General features: G+C 29.7%; 1 protein-coding gene across 4 annotated transcripts in view; it reads right to left on the minus strand.

Annotated features, from left to right (window-relative positions):
- Window positions 1-1,737: 1,737 nt before the first annotated feature.
- LOC143225910 (lethal(2) giant larvae protein homolog 1-like) overlaps window positions 1,738-19,962 on the minus strand; it is a 71,219-nt gene continuing 52,994 nt past the window's right edge. For 2 of the 4 annotated variants that reach the window (XM_076456106.1, XM_076456107.1), the window contains exons 20-26: window positions 19,650-19,755; window positions 17,031-17,151; window positions 15,952-16,251; window positions 8,644-8,763; window positions 7,538-7,662; window positions 6,131-6,222; window positions 1,738-2,626 (exon numbers count right to left, since the gene is read on the minus strand). In XM_076456106.1, coding sequence (XP_076312221.1) covers window positions 2,564-2,626; window positions 6,131-6,222; window positions 7,538-7,662; window positions 8,644-8,763; window positions 15,952-16,251; window positions 17,031-17,151; window positions 19,650-19,755 — 927 coding nt within the window. In that variant the 3' untranslated portion in view covers window positions 1,738-2,563. The remainder of the gene's footprint in view (window positions 2,627-6,130; window positions 6,223-7,537; window positions 7,663-8,643; window positions 8,764-15,951; window positions 16,252-17,030; window positions 17,152-19,649; window positions 19,756-19,962) is intronic. The other 2 variants (XM_076456108.1, XM_076456110.1) reach the window with 2 other exon arrangements.

The raw sequence follows: 19,962 nt of genomic DNA on the forward strand, positions 1-19,962 counted from the left end.
CTTAACATTAAATCTCTAAAACATTCTTCAACTAAAATATTGGCAAAACTTAACACCCCTGGTGGTCTGAATTTCAAAACTTTTGTATGTGATCAGACTACCAATGGCCACTATATGTGAATGGAATAGAATTTATAGAATTAATGTATTGTATGATGATAAATAGAGATCAATTTTCATGAGAGGGGTGAGTTTGTTGTGTTTTGAATTTTGCAAAAAGCTACATTAGGGCTATCTGTGTTAGCCATCCCAAATTTTGCAGTGTAAAACAAGAGGGAAGGCAGCTAGTCATCACCACTCACTGCCAACTTTTGGGCTATTCTTTTACAAATGAATAGTGGGATTGACAGTCACTCTATAACACCCCACAGCTGAAAGGATGAGTATGTTTTGGTGCGACGGGAATTCAAACCCATGACCCTCGGATTACGAGTCGAGTGTCTTAACCACCAGGCCATGCCAGGCCAGAGGGGTAGGTGATAATTTTCAGTTAAAACATTTTACTGAAAGTTGCCATTTTTAAGAAACTTTGTAAAACTTTTACATTAAAATACATACTTTTCAAAGCTTTGATTTAAAAGGAGGATGCACACAAAGTAAGAGTGAAAATTATACTCAAAAAATCAAACTTTCCTGTAGCTTTAACTTTGCAACTTCTTAGTAATGGTGATAATGGTATACAACTATTCAGCTTGTTCAATGATCTTACCTCACACATAATTAAGGACACTAAATATTTAATAAATTAAGATAAAAATGCCAGGATATCACTATTAAAAATTGCAAATTTCATTGACAGGAATGTGCTGATTCCATGTAAACAGACATTTAACTATCATATTAAGTGTAACAGAACATGTCTTAGGTGAAAGTGACAGTTGTTCAACCAAATTATTGTAAAATTTTAGTTAGAGCCAATGATGAGCTGTCTTTGTTTAAAAGTCTAAACTCAATCACATGAGCAATAAGCTTGTTATTTTGTACTATCTCGTTATCTTAACTGTCAAATGAATGTAAATTTTCAGATATCTAGTGAAAAAGAAAGTCACTATCAAGTGTTCTTTACTTATCACACTTCAACAAATTGTTGTCGGCACTAATGGAATTGAAGTTAATTCTCATTTGCTTTATTTAGCCAACCACTAACAATTAATTAACAGTGTCAATGCTAACAAGGAACACATTAAGCATCTATTTTTTTCCCCCATTACAGTTTAACACAATATTTTTTACAACAAAAACAAGCTAAACAATAAATTTCCACTTGTAATTTGTTCAGGTTTTTACAATGTTATGAACATCACTAATGAACAGCAGATTTTTCTCAATTTTTAGTAATCAGTTCTTTACGTGATTTTTCAAAACATTTAAAAATAATAAAAAAAAATTCTTTTGTCTAAATAACCATTAGGAGATATTTTCATCTAATACTAGAATATACCAGATGATTTGAACCTAGAGCAAACATGTATTTATCATTTAAATTCAATAAAAGATGTTTTGATGTGAAACATTGAAATTGGTGAAGTAATGAAATTCATTAAGGTTAATTAACTATTGTTATTTCAAAACTGGTCTTTGCATGATTAAACATTCTTCTGTCAGAAAGTGTGTATCTTTATTAATCAAGAACATCTAAGAAACATGATCTCCCATCCCATAAGTAGAAGTTAAAACTAAAATAACTATTTCACCCAAGTTTATCTTTCTGTACAACTCTTGATAAAGACACAAATATTCAAGATTTGTTAACAAGATTTTATTCCAATGGACCCCAACAATCATGACAAATTTATCCATTCACCAGTTACTACAATTGAGCATGACAGTACTGTAGCATGTTATAAATCAAGCGTAATAATCCCATAAACTTCAAAACATGTTAAGCACATCATAATTACCAAATACACCAGAAGAATACTTCTGATGATGTAAAAAACACCTTTGATTCTTTTTTTAGTTTAATCACATGAATAAACACTATGGTTTGAGCAATTATATAGAAAGAATTACAGCTCAAACCTTATGACATTTACAAAAATTATTTCAAAACTCAGAACTAGCTTAAGAGATAAAGGTTACTAGTAAAAATTATGGCAAATGATAATTACTGAAAATTAAAAATGAAGAATAAAATATTAATGATATAGAAAGCTGCTTGGTTTAGAATGTACGTGTATAAAAATCACCAAAAACAAATGATTTACCACAAAGAAATTTAAATTCACGGAATTAATTATGCCACTACAACATTCTATTGCCTGAACAAATAGGAAAATTTCTGACTCTGTGTCTTGATTAAACTCTGTTTATACACTACATTCCTCACAACCTTCTAAAACAAAGACAAAAGCTACCATTTCCTTCAAAGTAGCTGACAACTAACATGAAGTCAGATTTCCAATGTCACTGAAGAGTGTGCAGTAATACAGGTTGATCCCTTGAATTAGCAAAGTAGAAAAATAATGGTTTTCACATGAGGATGAAAGCCAAATTATCAATGTCAATTTATAATTGTCCCCCTCAACAATACTGCACACTGGCAAGGCCAAAGCTGGAACATTTATCTTTCGTCATCCACATGGTTTAGTTCGTCAATGTGTGCCAGGGGAGCACGATTACTCAGCTACATAGGAAGGAATGAAAAACTGATGTGATAAAGAGTTCTTACAATCAGATTATACAAAATAGTAGTTTTTAGTTATTTCACAGTAATATTGTCCAAGATCACAAGCACACTAGGGTTTTACCTTCACTAATATCTGGTAGATAAAAGTTTATAGATTTTATCTATCTCTATAGCTATCTATATCTATAAGCTAATGATACTAAAATGAAAAATATGGGAAAAGAAAAAACCCAATTATCACTTTTACCAGAAAAACAGACATACATCAAACAGTTACTCTTAGAAATACTGAGAAAATACACAATAAAAGACATTCCTTACATTGTAGTTAGATATGCTCTAGGAAGAAATAAAAAGAATAATTGATATATTGTCTTTAAACTACACAAAAAATGTGTATTTTTTACTATTGAACATCTTACATGAATAAGAAGAGTGCTAAATCTTAAGTTCCCATCACAACATGTAACATGTACATAAGCATTAAGTTTGTACTAGTTAAAATCAAGTTGTAGCCTTTATATTCTTTGGAATAAAAGCTATACTTATCAACTGTGTTCTGTTTGTAATTGTTTCATGTTTTAAACATTTTATATTTATAATATACAAGAACAATCAAGTGAAAAGCATTACTCACATATAAATACATAAACACACACATACCCAATAACTTTAATATCTTTTGATTAAACAATACACACTAATTTTTTTTAACAAACTTGTGCCTGGATAAATATTTACTAGCTTGTATTAAACTCAAAAATATGGCAATCTATATGTTACTTTTAGACTGACAGTACTTATTACTTGCATTACTGATAAAAAGTGACTAAGAATCATATATAACAAAGCCTACATTTTATCTAATCTAACAATAACAACAAAAAAGGAAATCAAATGCCACAAGTTCAGTAACATACTACTACCATTCTATATTAATTTTATCAATAATCCTTTAGAAGATAGTTTTCCCAAACCATTACTTACAATTCTGTACATTACAAGATAAGTATTTCTTGTGTTTTTCTTACAGCAAAGCCTCATCGGGCTATCTGCTGAGCCCACCGAGGAGTATTAAACACCTGATTTTAGCATTGTAAATCTGTAGACTTATTGCTGTACTAGCGAGGGACTACAAGATAAGTTAAATGTGCACATCCTCCAACAGAATTAGTTTCAATATCACTTTATAAATATTAAACACCTACATATTCTTATATAATAAATCTGTTTACTAGATCTGTCTAGTTAATTGTCTATAGATTCTTTTTATTATTACACTACTCTATTTTCTAATGCACTTTAGATTTGTGTAATTCTTCTCTAAACATGAGAGAGAGTTCAAACATTACTGTAGAACTTTTCCATGTTAATAATTTTATGAGATATTGCTTTTATTAACTGTATCATATTTTTTGATCAAAAAGATTTACAGAGTAATTTCCTTGAAATAAATTTTACACAGGGATCAGTTTAATTTTATTACCACAAAGCAGTTAAAAATACTGTGAGCAAAAAGTTTTATTTTTCTACTCAAGGTAAGTCACATAAATAAAATGCAATTTTTCTTCTCATTTGACAAACCTTTTAAATGCTGGTAATACATCAAGCAGTCATCATATGTTGTATAGTTCAAACTATAGAATGTATCATTTATTACATGTAGTTTTAATATTTTTTTCTTTTACAAATATACTTGTAATGTGAATACAATCCACCAAACCTTATTCACTATTTATCAAACTAGTTGCTAATTTAAAATTTTCAAAAATTATTTGTTAATATTTAAATCTTTCTTACTGAATACTGTCAAACTATTTTTTGTAGTATACATCAATTCATTTTCCTTAAAAGAAATTATTTTCTTTTGATCAGATAACATCAACATATGTATCATAGATAATTCTAGTTATATGACAAGCTTTTATTCTGTGTTGGAGTCCCTGCACAAATCATACTTTCAAGAGTATTCAGATATTTAAACTTATCCATACACCATTTTGATGAACTTGTCCTGAAACTTGATTCATATGCTCTTAGGAAACTTTCTAAAATAGTAACTCATGTTAACTAGTACAGAAAAAAACAAAACCAAAAAACTAAGGGTTATTAGCAGTTAAACAATCACAAAAAGGCACATTGCTGTAAGCAAAAACACTTTTATAGCTGTTACAGCTCTGATAGCACAGAGACAGTGTTAGGAGTCTCCCCACATGAAGGATATGGAGAGGGTAAAGGAGAGGAGGAGGGAATGCAGACTGATATATAATGTAGCATTAAAAGATGATGGGGATGAGACAGATTGGTAGCATTTAAAGATTGCACTGGCATATAATTTGGTATTATACAGTGGTGATAGAATTAGTACATACCTCTTTAAAGTTAATCCTCAATCTATATTTATTTTATATATTGTTTACTACTAGTGAGTCCATATACTGCTCTTATTTTTGCTTATTATAATAATGTATTGAAAGAACTTCCCGAAACATTAAGTAAACACACTAATTTTCTACATAAAATACAGAGGAAATCCCAGAAATAGTTACTGAAATTAAGTACAATACTGACATTTTTTTTTTTTTTTATGGGCTCTGCAATCATCAAAACCATCAACCCACAATCTGCTACATAGTTTAGAAAAATGTGTTAATAAAGCTGATGAGGTCCATATTAGTCCCCACTAGTAATTTCCAAGGTTAAAGTATGAATGAGAACAGACCAGCATATCATGTAACATTACACAGTGGTGAATTTAGAAAATAATGTAAATCTAGAAAATTATAATGAATAACACTTTGTATAGTACCAAAAATGGTATAAAAATATATTAGATAATGATGAGACAGGTGTATAATGCAACAATGAACATTTATAGATGTTTGTAAAATATTTATGTCAAGACACTTGTACTTTAACCACAGGATTAACAGGTGTTGAGTACAGGATTTAGGAATTAAGATAATAACTGACTGGGTAAAAACTGTTATATTAAATGCCTTTACCAAATGAAACATTTATGATAAGTATTAATCTACAATATAAAATTACAGGGTCATGAAAATGTACTGAAAAAGCCTGGTATGTTACAAAACAGTTAACAGGTAACTGAATGGAGCTAGAGCAGAAAATTATATAATGCAACATAAACTGCTACATGGCAGCAAGGGGTGTTAGCTAGCTGGTATGAAACTTAGACAAACACTGTAAAATCAGTCTACCCCATTGTATTATGCCTGAGGATATGGATGAAGTTTCTCAGGCCAATCAGAGAATAAAAAATACTGCTACAAATATGCTACTATACGTTATAGATATTGATGAATTAGTCTTTTGTAAACAAAATACATCTGACTAGACACTAAAAGTGCTTTGAAAGTATAGAATACAGCATTCAATTCTCCCAAAAGGACCTAAGAAGCTCCCCCAATGTTGCTAGTGGTGTAGAGTTCAATCTAGATCTCATGTAACACCACAGGAAAAGGATGGACATTAGCTGACCTGGAGTGGAGTGGAGGATTTTAAGGCAGGGACTGGGAAATCATGGGGGAGGTCTCCCTCACCATGTCTGGCTGGTTCAACTTCTGGACCTGCTGTACACAGAAAGGTTGGTTAATGTGAAGTTTCCTTCTAGCATAGCTAATCTGGATTAAAAGTCTTTGGCAATGAATACTTTTTATGCAAGACTGAAAAATTTATTTTAAAAAATCCTTTATTTCTTCTGTTTACAAATCAATTGTATTTCTATCAGAATTTCCAAGATATATTGTAGGTCAAACCCATATTAAAATGATAAGTAAATAATGCCAAATATTGTCTTTCCTGAATGTTCTACCATGTTATATTGTAGCCACATTAAATACACAAGTCTTTATATACATGGTTTGTGAAACTTTATATGTACATAGAACATTAATGCACAACAGTCAAGTTAAATAAAATCAAAAGGAAGGAATGCATTAAAAACAGCAAATATAAACCTTTAACTGATGATTTTTTTAATGAACAAAAACAAGCCCAAATAAAAATAAAAACTGTTGGACAAATCAAAAGGATTCCTGCAGTACAGGCTATAATATAGTATATAAAATGATTGACAGTGTATCCCCACCACAATTTATCCTAGATTTTGAGGTGACTGCAGAAATAGGACCCACAGTGAAGTGAGGATACATCACCTATCACTTTAAATCCCATATTATAGCCTCTAACCAGGGGATCCTTTTCACTTATGCAGCAATTTTTAATTTTTGTTTGGGCTTGTTTCTGTTTATTAGAAATATATTACTTAGAAAGAAAAAAGATATTCTAAAATCCTGCTTATGTCTCCTTACACTTTGTATGTACTGGCTATCAAATTTCCTTATAACCTCAATGACACCAAATATACAAAATAAAGTTAATAAAAAAGATTTTACTTCTAAAAACAACAATGGCATCTTCTCTTTTCAAGCATTAATAGTTAGAAAACTTGAAACAAGATCAAAGCTTCCTTAACAGAGTTAAAACATCCACATATTTCATAAACACATGCCAAGTATGAAGTAAATTTCTTATATCTTGTGATAAGTGAAAGTAATAAATTTAAACTGTAATAAAGAAATTATCATCATCAGTATATTTAATGAATAGCACTGAAACAGCATTTAAAATGGGATTTAGATAAACCTACATGAACAAGTAGTTTAATTTATCAGAGCAATAGAAGCTTTCTTTCGTCAACCCAATTTAACAACCATTGCTCGCTTATCATTCTGCAGGAAAAAAAACTAGTTACAAAACTATAATTGATATAATGAAGTGATATATAAAACAAAATGCTCAATAAAATAATAAAAAAATTTCCATTACAAATAATACATGCACTTAAAACTAACAAAACAAAATATAAACAAAAACTATTTGTACCTTGGCCTGTAGAGTTGACTATTTTCTCATTGATAACTGTTGTGGTAGTCTCTCGAGTCTTTAAATTTTTTGAACATTCTGTGATCTCAACTGATACAAATGTATTGTCTTCCACAGTCAAATTCCTGTCACAGAGGTTAGTCACAGGATCTGTGAGTGCTTATATGATCTAACAAGTCTTATGTTAGTAAAAACAAAACAAAATGAGCAATAACTTTCATTCTGCAAAATAACTTCCACTAAAACTAAAAAAAAGCAATTGCTTTGAAGCCTGCACAATTTCTCTAAAAAAAAATCTTACTTCTAGTTGCAACTGATGCAAAAAAAACAAACAACAAACAGATAATTAAGGTTTAGGTAAGATGTCCACAAAGAACTACCACCTAGTATTAAGCTTGTGCTCATAATGTGAAAACACTCAAGTGTGCAAGAGAATTTACCCTCTTCTGAAAAAACTGAAACACAACCGTTTCTTTCTCTACATTATCTTTCATGTATTGTCTATGTCATCTTATTTGGAGTTTTGTTTTTCATTTATCTACTAAATTATTGAATATCACCTACATCATTTACAAACAATGAAACTTATATTTTAATGCTTGTAAAGTTGCATATCCTATAATGTTTTTGTTGTTAATGTAGGTGTTATTTTACCTGGACTACACTGCACTTAAACAATAATACTTACCTTGAGGGTGATACTATAAAGAAAGGTATATTGCCTTGACTGCACAACATGAAGAGAAACCTAAGTAGATGTTTTTAATTTGTGCTGTGCATTGTTTTAACTATAATTTTAAAGTGATATATTTGAATGGTATGAAATTAAAACAAAATTAATGTTAATACTATAGTGTTCTACAGTTTTGTTTCTCAATATTAAAATTATACTGCAAATGTAGGAAACTGATTTATATCCAATCTGAATGATATATTATCAGAATTAAATATTTCACGAGACATTATAATACTAGTAATTCGTGTATTGCCTTTTAAAACATATTGCTAATGTAAGAATACCTTTGTGTTATGCTCCTCCTTTGATTTCACTAAAGTTATCTTGTAAATAACAATATCTAAATCTTGTGTTAGGCATCAGTACTTACGCTAGATGATCTCTGACGCTGTCAACAGTAATATCTAGATCTTTTCTATCTTCATCATTTAAGGCACTATCATCATTCCTGTTTTCATGTTTCTCCTCCACATTACCTTCTATCATGTCCCTGATAAGATTTATAGTATTTAATAGGTTATGAGATAATAGTTCACTACAAGACTAAACCAAAACTAAAAAATCATTAATTGTTAAGTCCCTTCCCAAAACTTACCAAGTTGCTCAGATTAGAAGCTATTACCAATTAAGCTAATAAAACTTAAAAGTAAAAATAGAGATCCAAATAAAACAAATACTAGAATACAATATGAATGTTTTCTTGCTTGTTCTTAATCAAAAATAAGAGCTGTGTAAAGAAGCCACATCATACAGAACACTTACCTATGCACTACACTAAACGGAGCCTTTAAAAATTATGAAACTGAAATAATACTTTGGTATTTTTACTTTGCAAGTGACAATACCGGCTATTAGGTATATGTATCAATGCTACTTAAAGTACCTACTAAGCTCTTTGAAGTTAGATCTTAAAACATCTATTTCAAAACCTATCTACAACACAGTGTTATAAAAGATACAAATATTAACAAGTTGTATTATGAACCAAATTATTAAAATGATTATAACCTACCATAAAAATAAATTATACTAATTATTTTTTTACATTTATGTATTATGCATTACAAATATTTGTTTTGAAGCCCCAAAGTTAGTTAGTCAAAGTAATATAAAATAACCAAATATTTATTTTGTCATACAAGTCAGTAATAGTAACATTTTCTAATAGTCATATTCTAACACAAAAATACTTGTATATATATAAAACTTTACCAAACAAGTAATATTAATAAAAACATTATAGCAACATTCTAAAATTATATGACACTTATCAAAGACCTATCTGCATTTAACATTGAATATATTAATTAATGAAAATATACAAACAGAACTATGTTTCACCCTCTATCTCTCTTAGAAAAGAAAATCAAACTTTCCTGACACACTTACAGGCAAGTTGAAATTGATACTTTGCTAAACTTGACTAGGTTTTAGCTTTCAGTTTAAATGCAAACAAAAATGTTTCCTGCTCTAATTTTATATAATTAAAAGGCTAATACAAATTTAATTATAGATTGTTTCACTATACATGCATTATTAAAAAAAAAGAAACTTCAATAGCAGAATATCGGTACAAATAACAGCTGCTAAAATTATAGGTTTTAATTTTCAGTATACTACTTCATAACATTAATTGGAATTCATCAAAAATTTTACTTCGAGGCCCAGGAAACAGATGTCCTCACCCAACAGAGTATTTTACTAGATCAAAGAGAATGATAAAGGCTTTACACTTAGGACTGGAATAAAAAAAATGACTATAGGAGAAAGACGTTTATAACTGTTGTATCTACTAAATATAGCCAATTCATAAACCATTTTTTCTTTAGAGAAAAGTGAATAAAATCAGGTTTATAATAAACATACTTTTATTTAAATCTCACAATAAATCAAACTGACTATATTCCAAGTAATATATTAATGGTATCCAGTCACAACTTGTTGGCTGTCACTAACTAGCTAGCATCTTACTAAAGTTTATTGTATTTAGTAGTTAGTTAATAAATCATCCCAGACTAAGGACCTCCCCCCCCTCCATCCCTGTTAAATCATACCTTCAACAGACTTGTTAGCTATACTAGAATCAAATGATCCTAAAATCATGCCAGGTATGTATGTAAACATTAAAAAAGCTCATGCTCAAATGTCAAGAAATAGAGCATTTCTGTTCAGTTCTCCAAAGTTACAATTTTGCATCCTTAAACCATTAGAATACAGTTACTATTACTTTTCGCTGTCTATTAATTTGTAAATCATGGTTTCCAAACTGGTAAACTATTGATCAACCAAGATATGAACAGAGTTAATGGACATATGTATACATATATAAATTTTACTGAATTACTATTACATACCTTATACTGTATACATGTCTAGACTTAAACTAACATGACTAGCAATAAAACAAAACAAGTTTCAATGCTAATCAGTAGACCTAGACAAAAGTTTCAGTAATATCAGTCAAACATTCTAAGCTGGAGATTTAAAATATACATAGCTTTTGTTTAGTACATTTGGAACAGCAGAAGCATGGTTTCCCTTTAATGGATAGTTCAGAAAGCGTGGAATTTATAATCAACCAACACCTGATGCATCAGATTTACATTTATTCTTTGCTCTTTAGAGTATTTTTAATGCTGTTCATTCTATTGTTAGAAAAACCCTGCAAGGTTCAGCACACACACACGTCAAAAACATCAAACAAGATACAAAAATATTTACATTGCTTTAATTCACAAATCCTTTATCACACACACACACACACACACACACATTAACAAATGTATTTAAATTAATGCACTAATGTAATTACACTACTTTTGTTAACAGAAAGAGAACAGTAAAGATTGACTGCCAGAATATGCAATATAATAAAAATTTAAGAAATTTTAAACTATCTAAGGAAAGGCAAGCAGATTTTTAAGACTGAAAGAAATTGAGTATTTTGTTTCTTGGATAAGTTCCCCACTGTACAAGAGTTCAACAGATTTGAACTAAATTTAGATGTAGCTCTTAAATATAAATCTTGATGTATCCTTGGAGCTACTTAAATTCAAATACAGAAGAAAAAAAAAGGGGGGAATAATGATTTTTCACTCTAAGTAGCATACCACAAAATGGCTGAATGAGGATTCTGGCAAGTCAGCATGTTTTTAAAACAGATTATCCCTCATTAGCTAAACCATATTTAACAATTCATTTTTATTTGATTGGCAAAGAACTCTTAATGCATTCCTCCATTTTCAGTAAAAATATGTTAAGTAGGTTGTTTGTTTTCCTGATTAGATATCCAATCTTAAATTTCACTTTTCAACATCATTTAGCTTAGCTTTCACAGATCAGTTTTGTTCTTTGTTACTTAATATTGCTTCTGTATTGGCTGTTGTTCCCGGTTTACTGGCACGCCTCTTGTAGGCTGGCTGTTGTTCCCGGTTTACTGGCACGCCTCTTGTAGGTTGGCTGTTGTTCCCGGTTTACTGGCACGCCTCTTGTAGGTTGGCTGTTGTTCCCGGTTTACTCTTGTAGGTTGGCTGTTGTTCCCGGTTTACTGGCTTGTAGGTTGGCTGTTGTTCCCGGTTTACTGGCACGCCTCTTGTAGGTTGGCTGTTGTTCCCGGTTTACTGGCACGCCTCTTGTAGGTTGGCTGTTGTTCCCGGTTTACTGGCACGCCTCTTGTAGGTTGGCTGTTGTTCCCGGTTTACTGGCACGCCTCTTGTAGGTTGGCTGTTGTTCCCGGTTTACTGGCACGCCTCTTGTAGGTTGGCTGTTGTTCCTGGTTTACTAGCAAATCTGTTGCAGACTGGTTGTTGTTCCTAGTTTACTTACACATCTCTTATATATTTAATTTTTGTAGAATTGTTAATTATCTAATACATCTTTTGGATTGGATGTTTATTCCTAGTGAACCAGCACACTTTTGCAAATAAGCTAATGTTTCCGATTTGCCGCACATCTTTAGTTCATTTTCTCCCATATTTGAGTAAACCGTCTGCTTTGTCAACAATAAATAAATCTTTACTAAGTTTGTTGTCTTAACTGAAATGTAATTATCAGGCCACTTGTTTTTTTTTAAAGGTAAGCTAGTGTATATTTTGTTAATTCACTAGCATATGGTAATAATTTATGATGTCAATATTAATGTATTTTCAATTTATTCTATTGCAGCCATTTCAAGAAAAAAAATTTGAATTAATATAGGATTTTCATGTACACAGCACATGAAACAAACAAACATTATAAAGCCTTAATAAGCTGTTTTAATTATTCACACATCAATGGAATAAGAGTATTTTACTTTGAATTTATTAGTGAATGTAGCATAGTACAAGTACAGTGAATCTCGACAAAACTTAATGTTACATCAACTTATCACAAGCACTTACTAATTAATTTACTTTTTTTTTTTTTATATATATATGGTGCATGATTTTCCACTTTATTATGTACATAAAATCATCAGTACATGCTAGTCCACTTGTATATATAGAACAGCTGTAAAAATCATTTAATTCCCCAATCACTTGCTACAATTGATTTAAATTTAACTAATATTAATTTTAACATAACATCAATCACTTGGACAAGAGGTTAAGACTTGATTTCTGTTCTAATTTGTTTTTTATTCTCAATGTAAGTAGAGCTTTTCCCAGTATTTTACATCAAAGTTTTCAGTCACAAACCTGTAAAGAAATTTAAGGAGGGTACAAAATATGAAAGTCCAAGTAACATTATTCATATTTTGTATACAACTTTTTTTAAGTGTGAATCGAATGTCTACCCACTACTTTAATTTTTTTAGAATACAAATACAACTTTTAAATTTAATCACTTCTTCATTTAAAAGTCCATTTTCTCTATCAGCCATAATGTTCAACTAAGTTATTTCACAGAAAGAACAAGACATATCTGAATCCTTATTGAGTAGTCATATCCTATAGCTCATAATTTTCAATAAAGAAAAATTCTAAACTGTAACATATTTCACAATATTTTATAAGCAACTGAACATATTTCTCATTAACATTTGTAAAATATATTTCAACCAAACATCTGCAACATTACACAATTTCACCAAACTATACAAGTTCCATATTCAACTGCATCCACAAAAACTTATGTAAAACTGCGATATTTCTTCATGTCATACTGAAAATGTGTGCATTAAAAGTAAATATTTCAGTATTATAAATATTTAATACCTAATGAATTATCACATAAATTCATGTTATCTTACCAAAATATTATAGAGCTTAATATTCAATATACCAAAATAGCCATTAAAAGATCTGATACATGCATATTGCAAAAATGAAGCTTTATTTACAGCAGAATTTAATAGAAATACTGTGGTAAACAACAACTCACAAGTATAATATTTATGATTAGGATTATAAGATAATTAAACTTTAGAGTGAGAGCTGAAAGAGATTAGCAGACAAGCATGTATTCTCCTTGTGACCATCCAAAAAGAGAAAAGGTTCATTCACATTTTTGTGGACAAATCAAAGTTACACATTTGTGTTTTAAACAAGCAAGCTTCACCCACAATTGCTACTCAAGAATTTTGTTTACAAATTTAAAAGAAGCCATCATATGAATACATTGTATAACTAAAAAAAAGCAACTTTTCAGTTTTGTACCTACTATAGTATTTATTTAGAATTTCCTTATAATAAGATTTAATATCAGCATACATTCCCTCTCATCAATCTTGCTACTAGAAAGAAACTGAAGAAGAGTGTAAAAACAATTAATATAATTATCTGATTCCTGCTGTTTTTAATATTTTTTAAGAGGTTATTTATATCCTAGTAAAACTTTAAGGTAAAAAATAGTTATTTGATGTAAAGCATATATAGAATTGGCTGCTTGCTGTAAGTTATTCTAGATTATACAAAAAAAATTTTTTTTTTTAATTACTTGTATGGATGGGTATTATTTTGTAACAAAGTCTAACAGTATTGAAGGAAGTAATTTACCTAAAAGTTACAATACTCAATTAGTTTTCAATATATCTCCTACATTAAATTATTGCATGCAGCACTTATACAACCATTTCCCTTATATGAAAACTTGGCCATTACATTTCACATAAAAAGAACAAAACAAAACAGAGCTCCAGTATTAAAATTTCATGAAAATGAAGTGAATTTATACTTTGAAACAAACGTACAGAAACACAACTTGCAATACATTAATGAATGTTTGTATGAAAGCAAATATCACAACAGGCATTTAAGTGTGTAAACATCACAACTTTTTCAGGAAGTCTATATTCACAATTTCAGTTACTTCTATTAAAAGGTGGTTTTAAGAATATCTGACTAAACACACAACAAGCAACAAAAATATACAGAAACACAAACATATCTCTATATAAACAACTTTGATACATGAATGAGGAGAGGTTTAAATCTAAAAACTGCCTATAAGAACAGAAGATTATATAGTGCTTGCTGATTTATACTTCAAAAACATCAACATGAAAGTGAGTATAAGAAACTTGATCCCAATTAGTTCCACAGTTTACAAAGAATATAAATGTAAAAGTGTTAAACATATTGTAAAAATATATGTTCTCATGATTCCATCATTCTCAAATAATTCTACAAGAAGAATTCGCATTCAAATTTCAATTTTTGAAATTATGCAGTTAAGCATGTAAGATGCATAAATAAGCATTAGTCATAATTAAAAAATAAAAAAGACAAAGCCAGATAAGAGTAACAGGTACACTGAAATCAGCATGAATAACTTCCATGTAAAAAGTACCAATGGAAACTGTTGATCAAAATGCATTTGTAGATTATTAGCTAACAGTTAATTATACTAATAATTTTCTTAAAGTTAATAAATGTTTCTCCTATATATTGTAGGTTTGATGCATTGTTTCATCAGAAACAGATTTCACCCACTTAAAATGATGATCTTTTGTACAAAACGGAAGTTCTTTTCACCAAATTAAATTCATTACGCACGATTATCAGTCTTTCCTGGTGAAGGTTCATTAAAACCTATTCTGTTACAATATCTCAAATAAAAACTGTTGATAATGTTTTAGAAAAAGAAATACTGAGGTGACTATTTTTAAATTTAAGTGTCAACACTGAGTAAAACTACAGTAGTAAATACACCAGGATTGAGGCAATATAAAACTCCTTTTATGAAGAAATATTTATTATCTCATAATAGGGAGTACCAATGCAACACAAGACAATACACAAAAGTTGAAGAACAAAACTTAGAAATGGAACCACATCAATCAGTATTAAAGGTGTAAAAGACAAACTGGAATTTACTCTATCTCTTTAAGCAAAGCAAATTGAAGTATTGTTTCATTAGTTTTCACAAAATGTAGAACAAAACTGTTATAGATTTAAAAATTTTAATACCATTACTATAACATTATATGAAACATGAAAACACTTTAGCAAGATATTAATGATGTGCAAACAACCGGTCAACAGAATGATATTAATTATTTTAAAAACGAGGTATTACTCTTAATGAATTTTTGACTAGCAGGAATTGACAAAACACACACACAAACCAGCAGTAAAAAAAACAAACTATTCAGGTTTACAGCAACTGGATATGATAAAGTTTTATAAGTAAGTAATGTTTACCAGTCCAATATTCTTTTTAAGACTACTGTTGACAATCACAAAAATAAGCTTACTTTCCACCATCTCCTCCTCCAATATCTGGGCCTGATTCTGAAATGTCATTTTTTCTATCTTCTGTTGACATTTCATTTTGAATGTCTCCTTCTGACTCAGGACTGGTCTTTTCTTCAGGAGAAGTCTGTGTCCCAGGTGCAGATGTAGGCTCAACTGCAGATCTGACACCTTCTGGCAGGTCTAACACACAATGAACATCAGTAACACTCGTGGTTGACAGAGTAAACCGAACAAACTCGCATGGAGAATGAAGGAAGAAACCTTGACCATTCTTCGTAAACACCAAGCTGGATATACCACTGGAAAAAATTATGATGGACAACTTAGAAAATAAGTTTTCTTACAATTATATAGTTCTAGTATGTTTTAAATAATTTACATAAAAGTATCATAAACTTATAGGAACGTAAACCATTCTTTGAAGTTCTAGAGTTACACTTATCCAAAACCAAATAAACATGGTTGCAGCATGATTATTTCCATCTTCTACACATAGTTAACATGAGTAACCAAAAAATTAATGTAAATTACTTTATATATTAAGGAATTTACATTACTGGTCAAAAACTAATGCAGAAATTCAAATCACATGATCCACGAGCATATATGTAGTCTTATATTTAAACAAAAGAAATAAACAGTATCTGAACAAAACATAGAAAACATTTCTTTAATTTTATATGATAATTTTGGAAAATAATCATTCACATGACTAAGACTTTAAAAACAAAAAAAAGCTACACAACTTTAAGCTGTACTTGGCATCTTCATAGCATACATTAAAACAGTCTTAAATGTTAAAAATAAACTTACAGTGGGGAATGTAAGTAAAGCAATAAATTGGAAAGAAAAATTTTACTTCTTTTTCATTATTATTTTTCTACCAAAAATATTTAAATCCAAATAATCACATAAAATGCTGTATTGATCTAAATATGCCAAGCATTAAGATAATCAAGTTGAGCCAGTGCAAATATTGCACATACTAAATACACAGACAAAAAACTACTGAAAAAACTGGAAGGAAATGGAAAAAAATTTTTTCTTCAAATCATCGAGTCAACCAGTTTCAACTTACTTGATGTCTTCCTTTTTGATACAAGACTGCACTAACTGTCTCCGGAGTTCTGGTATGGAGTAAATGCTTAGATCACCTTGATTTGTCAAGCATGTCATGCAATATTCAGAGTAGTTTTCATCTGCATAGAAATAACACTGTTTGCTAATTTTGTTTTACTTATGTAGTTCTATAACTAATTGACAAGAACTTAGTAAATATCATGCTGGATGTAACACTAGAAAAGTTTATGATGGATAACTTGGAAAGCAATTTGTTGTTTTTAATTTTAGAACTTCGTTATTAGTTAATGCAAGTTTTTTTACACCAAGATTTAAATTAATAGTCCCTAATAATGTTGTATTTCTCTACCAAATCTTGCACATTAAAAACATATAGACTACTTTAAAACTACTGAAATATAAATCTCAAAACGTTCAGTGGTGGCTTTGAGAATTTCTTACTTAAATCAGTCAGATTAAAAACAAGCATCTCATTTTTCTAACTGAACATGATATTTGAGGGCACTAAGGAACATAAGTGAATTTAATATCAATGCTTATATTAAATACCCTGCATTACAAAAGTCACTATACTTCAACTAATCAAAATATTCAACCAGTTTCTATTTAAGTAAGGTCTGCATTGAAATAATTTAAGTTTCCCTGTGTATTTACTTTACTGAAGTAATCATCTTATTAGTTCTTTAGTTCTTTCAATAAAATAGAAAGTCTACCTATCTACACACACACACACACACACACACACACACACACTAGTGTCTTAATTTACATGTACATGCTGGTCTTGGAAATGCAAACAAGTTTCAGATAAACAGTGAATAATCAAGGCACCAGTGTATCTCGCTAGTTAGACCACTGATTAATCTAAATATAATTTTATAATATATTTAATTTTTGGTTTAATTTATAATATTTCTACTGTCATTTAGTTACACTATCATGAAAAGTTATGAATGTCCCCACAATCATAAAAGCCAAGTGTGGGTTGAACAATGAGGATGGCCATACTGAACTTTCCTTAATTTTTTGACTTACACGAGTCCAATTATGTTTTCTCATATAACACTTCCTCTTTTGATTTCACATTCCCATTTTATTTTACTTTAAATTGCTAACGTAAGCATAAATAGCTCCTAAATTTCAGCACTTTGTATGCTATAGACAGAAGTGCATTCACACTATCAGTGACAATAAAAAATGATCAAAAAATAAACAAATCTATGTTTAGGAATTATTACAAAAAAAAAAAAAAAAGCCTTTAATAAAACAGTAAAGATACCAATTACATGTATGGAAGAGGAAAAGAATGCTTCAGAAAAACGGACATGTATGCAATCACATGGTCATCATTCATGATCAAAGGATGCCCATTGTGCAACAGAACAACAAATGGTAACTGAAGTTTAATTAAATCTTTGTGAATTGTGCATGTTTTTATATACTATGTTTTAATCTCTAACCAAATTAGGTTACCAAAGTTACAAATATTTTATATTCCCACCTTAACAGCTAAAAACAAAAAAATACAATGCTAGGCTTGAACTGGCCAACTTACAATTTGAACACATGCCAAATCCTGCACATGAAAACCCTGGATATCACGTAATACCTACACTTTTGCAACCAAAATTAAGTTATGAACAACAATTTTTCCAAAATATGGACATTTCTGTCTGTACAATTGTAATGGCACAATAATTTGGGAAACTATTGTAGGAAATATGGATGATCAAAGAACTACTGTACTGTTTAAAATGGGAGAGTTTAAATTATAATATTAAAAACTAAAAACTTTAACTATTCACTTTTTTTGTTATAGTTCTGTTTCTAAAAATGTCAAAGTCATAAGCATATCATATTAAACCTGGCATTCTTTTCTCTCTTGCAATTTATTTGTCAGACACCTTCCTACCTTGCCAATTAATTCTTTTAAAGTAACTTAAGTGTTATAATCTGATTCCAAAGTGAGGCCAAAATTCAAAGCTAATATTGTACTCCTGCAAATATAGGAGTACTGCAAAGTAGTTAAGTTTCTTAACTTACATTTATTTATAAATAAATACTGATTAACTATTTTGATAAAATTTACTTTATCAAGTAAATGATCATGTTATAACAGAGGTTTTAATTGTATTATAAATCATAAATTAACCAGAAAAATAAAATTTATGTTTCAAAAAATATCACGTCACATCCCTGAAATGCCTACGTTTCAGCTCTGGTGACATTTATAAGTTATTGATGCTTATTTATAAAAATGGCAAAATAAACTCTAGTTTTTAAAATATTGAGGAAAGCCTCTCCAATACGAAAAGACTATTTTACTTTCTTTTAATTTTTTCTGTTGAAAATGTTAAGCAAGTATTGAAAATAATCATTTATGTAAACCATAATCTAATATTGTACAACAGCCCAACATTTTGTTTTTCTTATTAATAAACATATATATATATATATATAGATCCAAAAAAAAAAAGATTATTGTCAGTCTTATTGCAATGTAATTTGGCAGAAACTTATCAATCCAGATGTGCTTCACCATAATACGAAACATATATACAATAAATAACACTATTATTTACTATATCTCTTCTTTGTCAAACATAGCTTTACTTACCACTCTTTGACGTAAATTTGGCTATGCCAACTTTCCTGACTCTTGACCCTTCATGAGCAGTCAGCTTTAACTTTCCATAAGGCTTTAAAGTTGGAAGAGTAAATACCTATATTTAAAACAGTAAGAACATTAAAAATCACTTTAACCACTGGAAAAACACTTCACTCATTTGATTTGTGAATATAACTCTGAATCCAAGGCAGAATATGTATACACAAATACACCTGCATTTTGTATAAAATTATTACTTGTAAATACTACTATATTTTACTTTCACATGTAATGTAACAGTACAGTGGCAAAATTGGACAAA

Source organism: Tachypleus tridentatus, chromosome 9 (assembly GCF_004210375.1).
Source record: "Tachypleus tridentatus isolate NWPU-2018 chromosome 9, ASM421037v1, whole genome shotgun sequence".
NCBI classification, from domain to species: domain Eukaryota; kingdom Metazoa; phylum Arthropoda; class Merostomata; order Xiphosura; family Limulidae; genus Tachypleus; species Tachypleus tridentatus.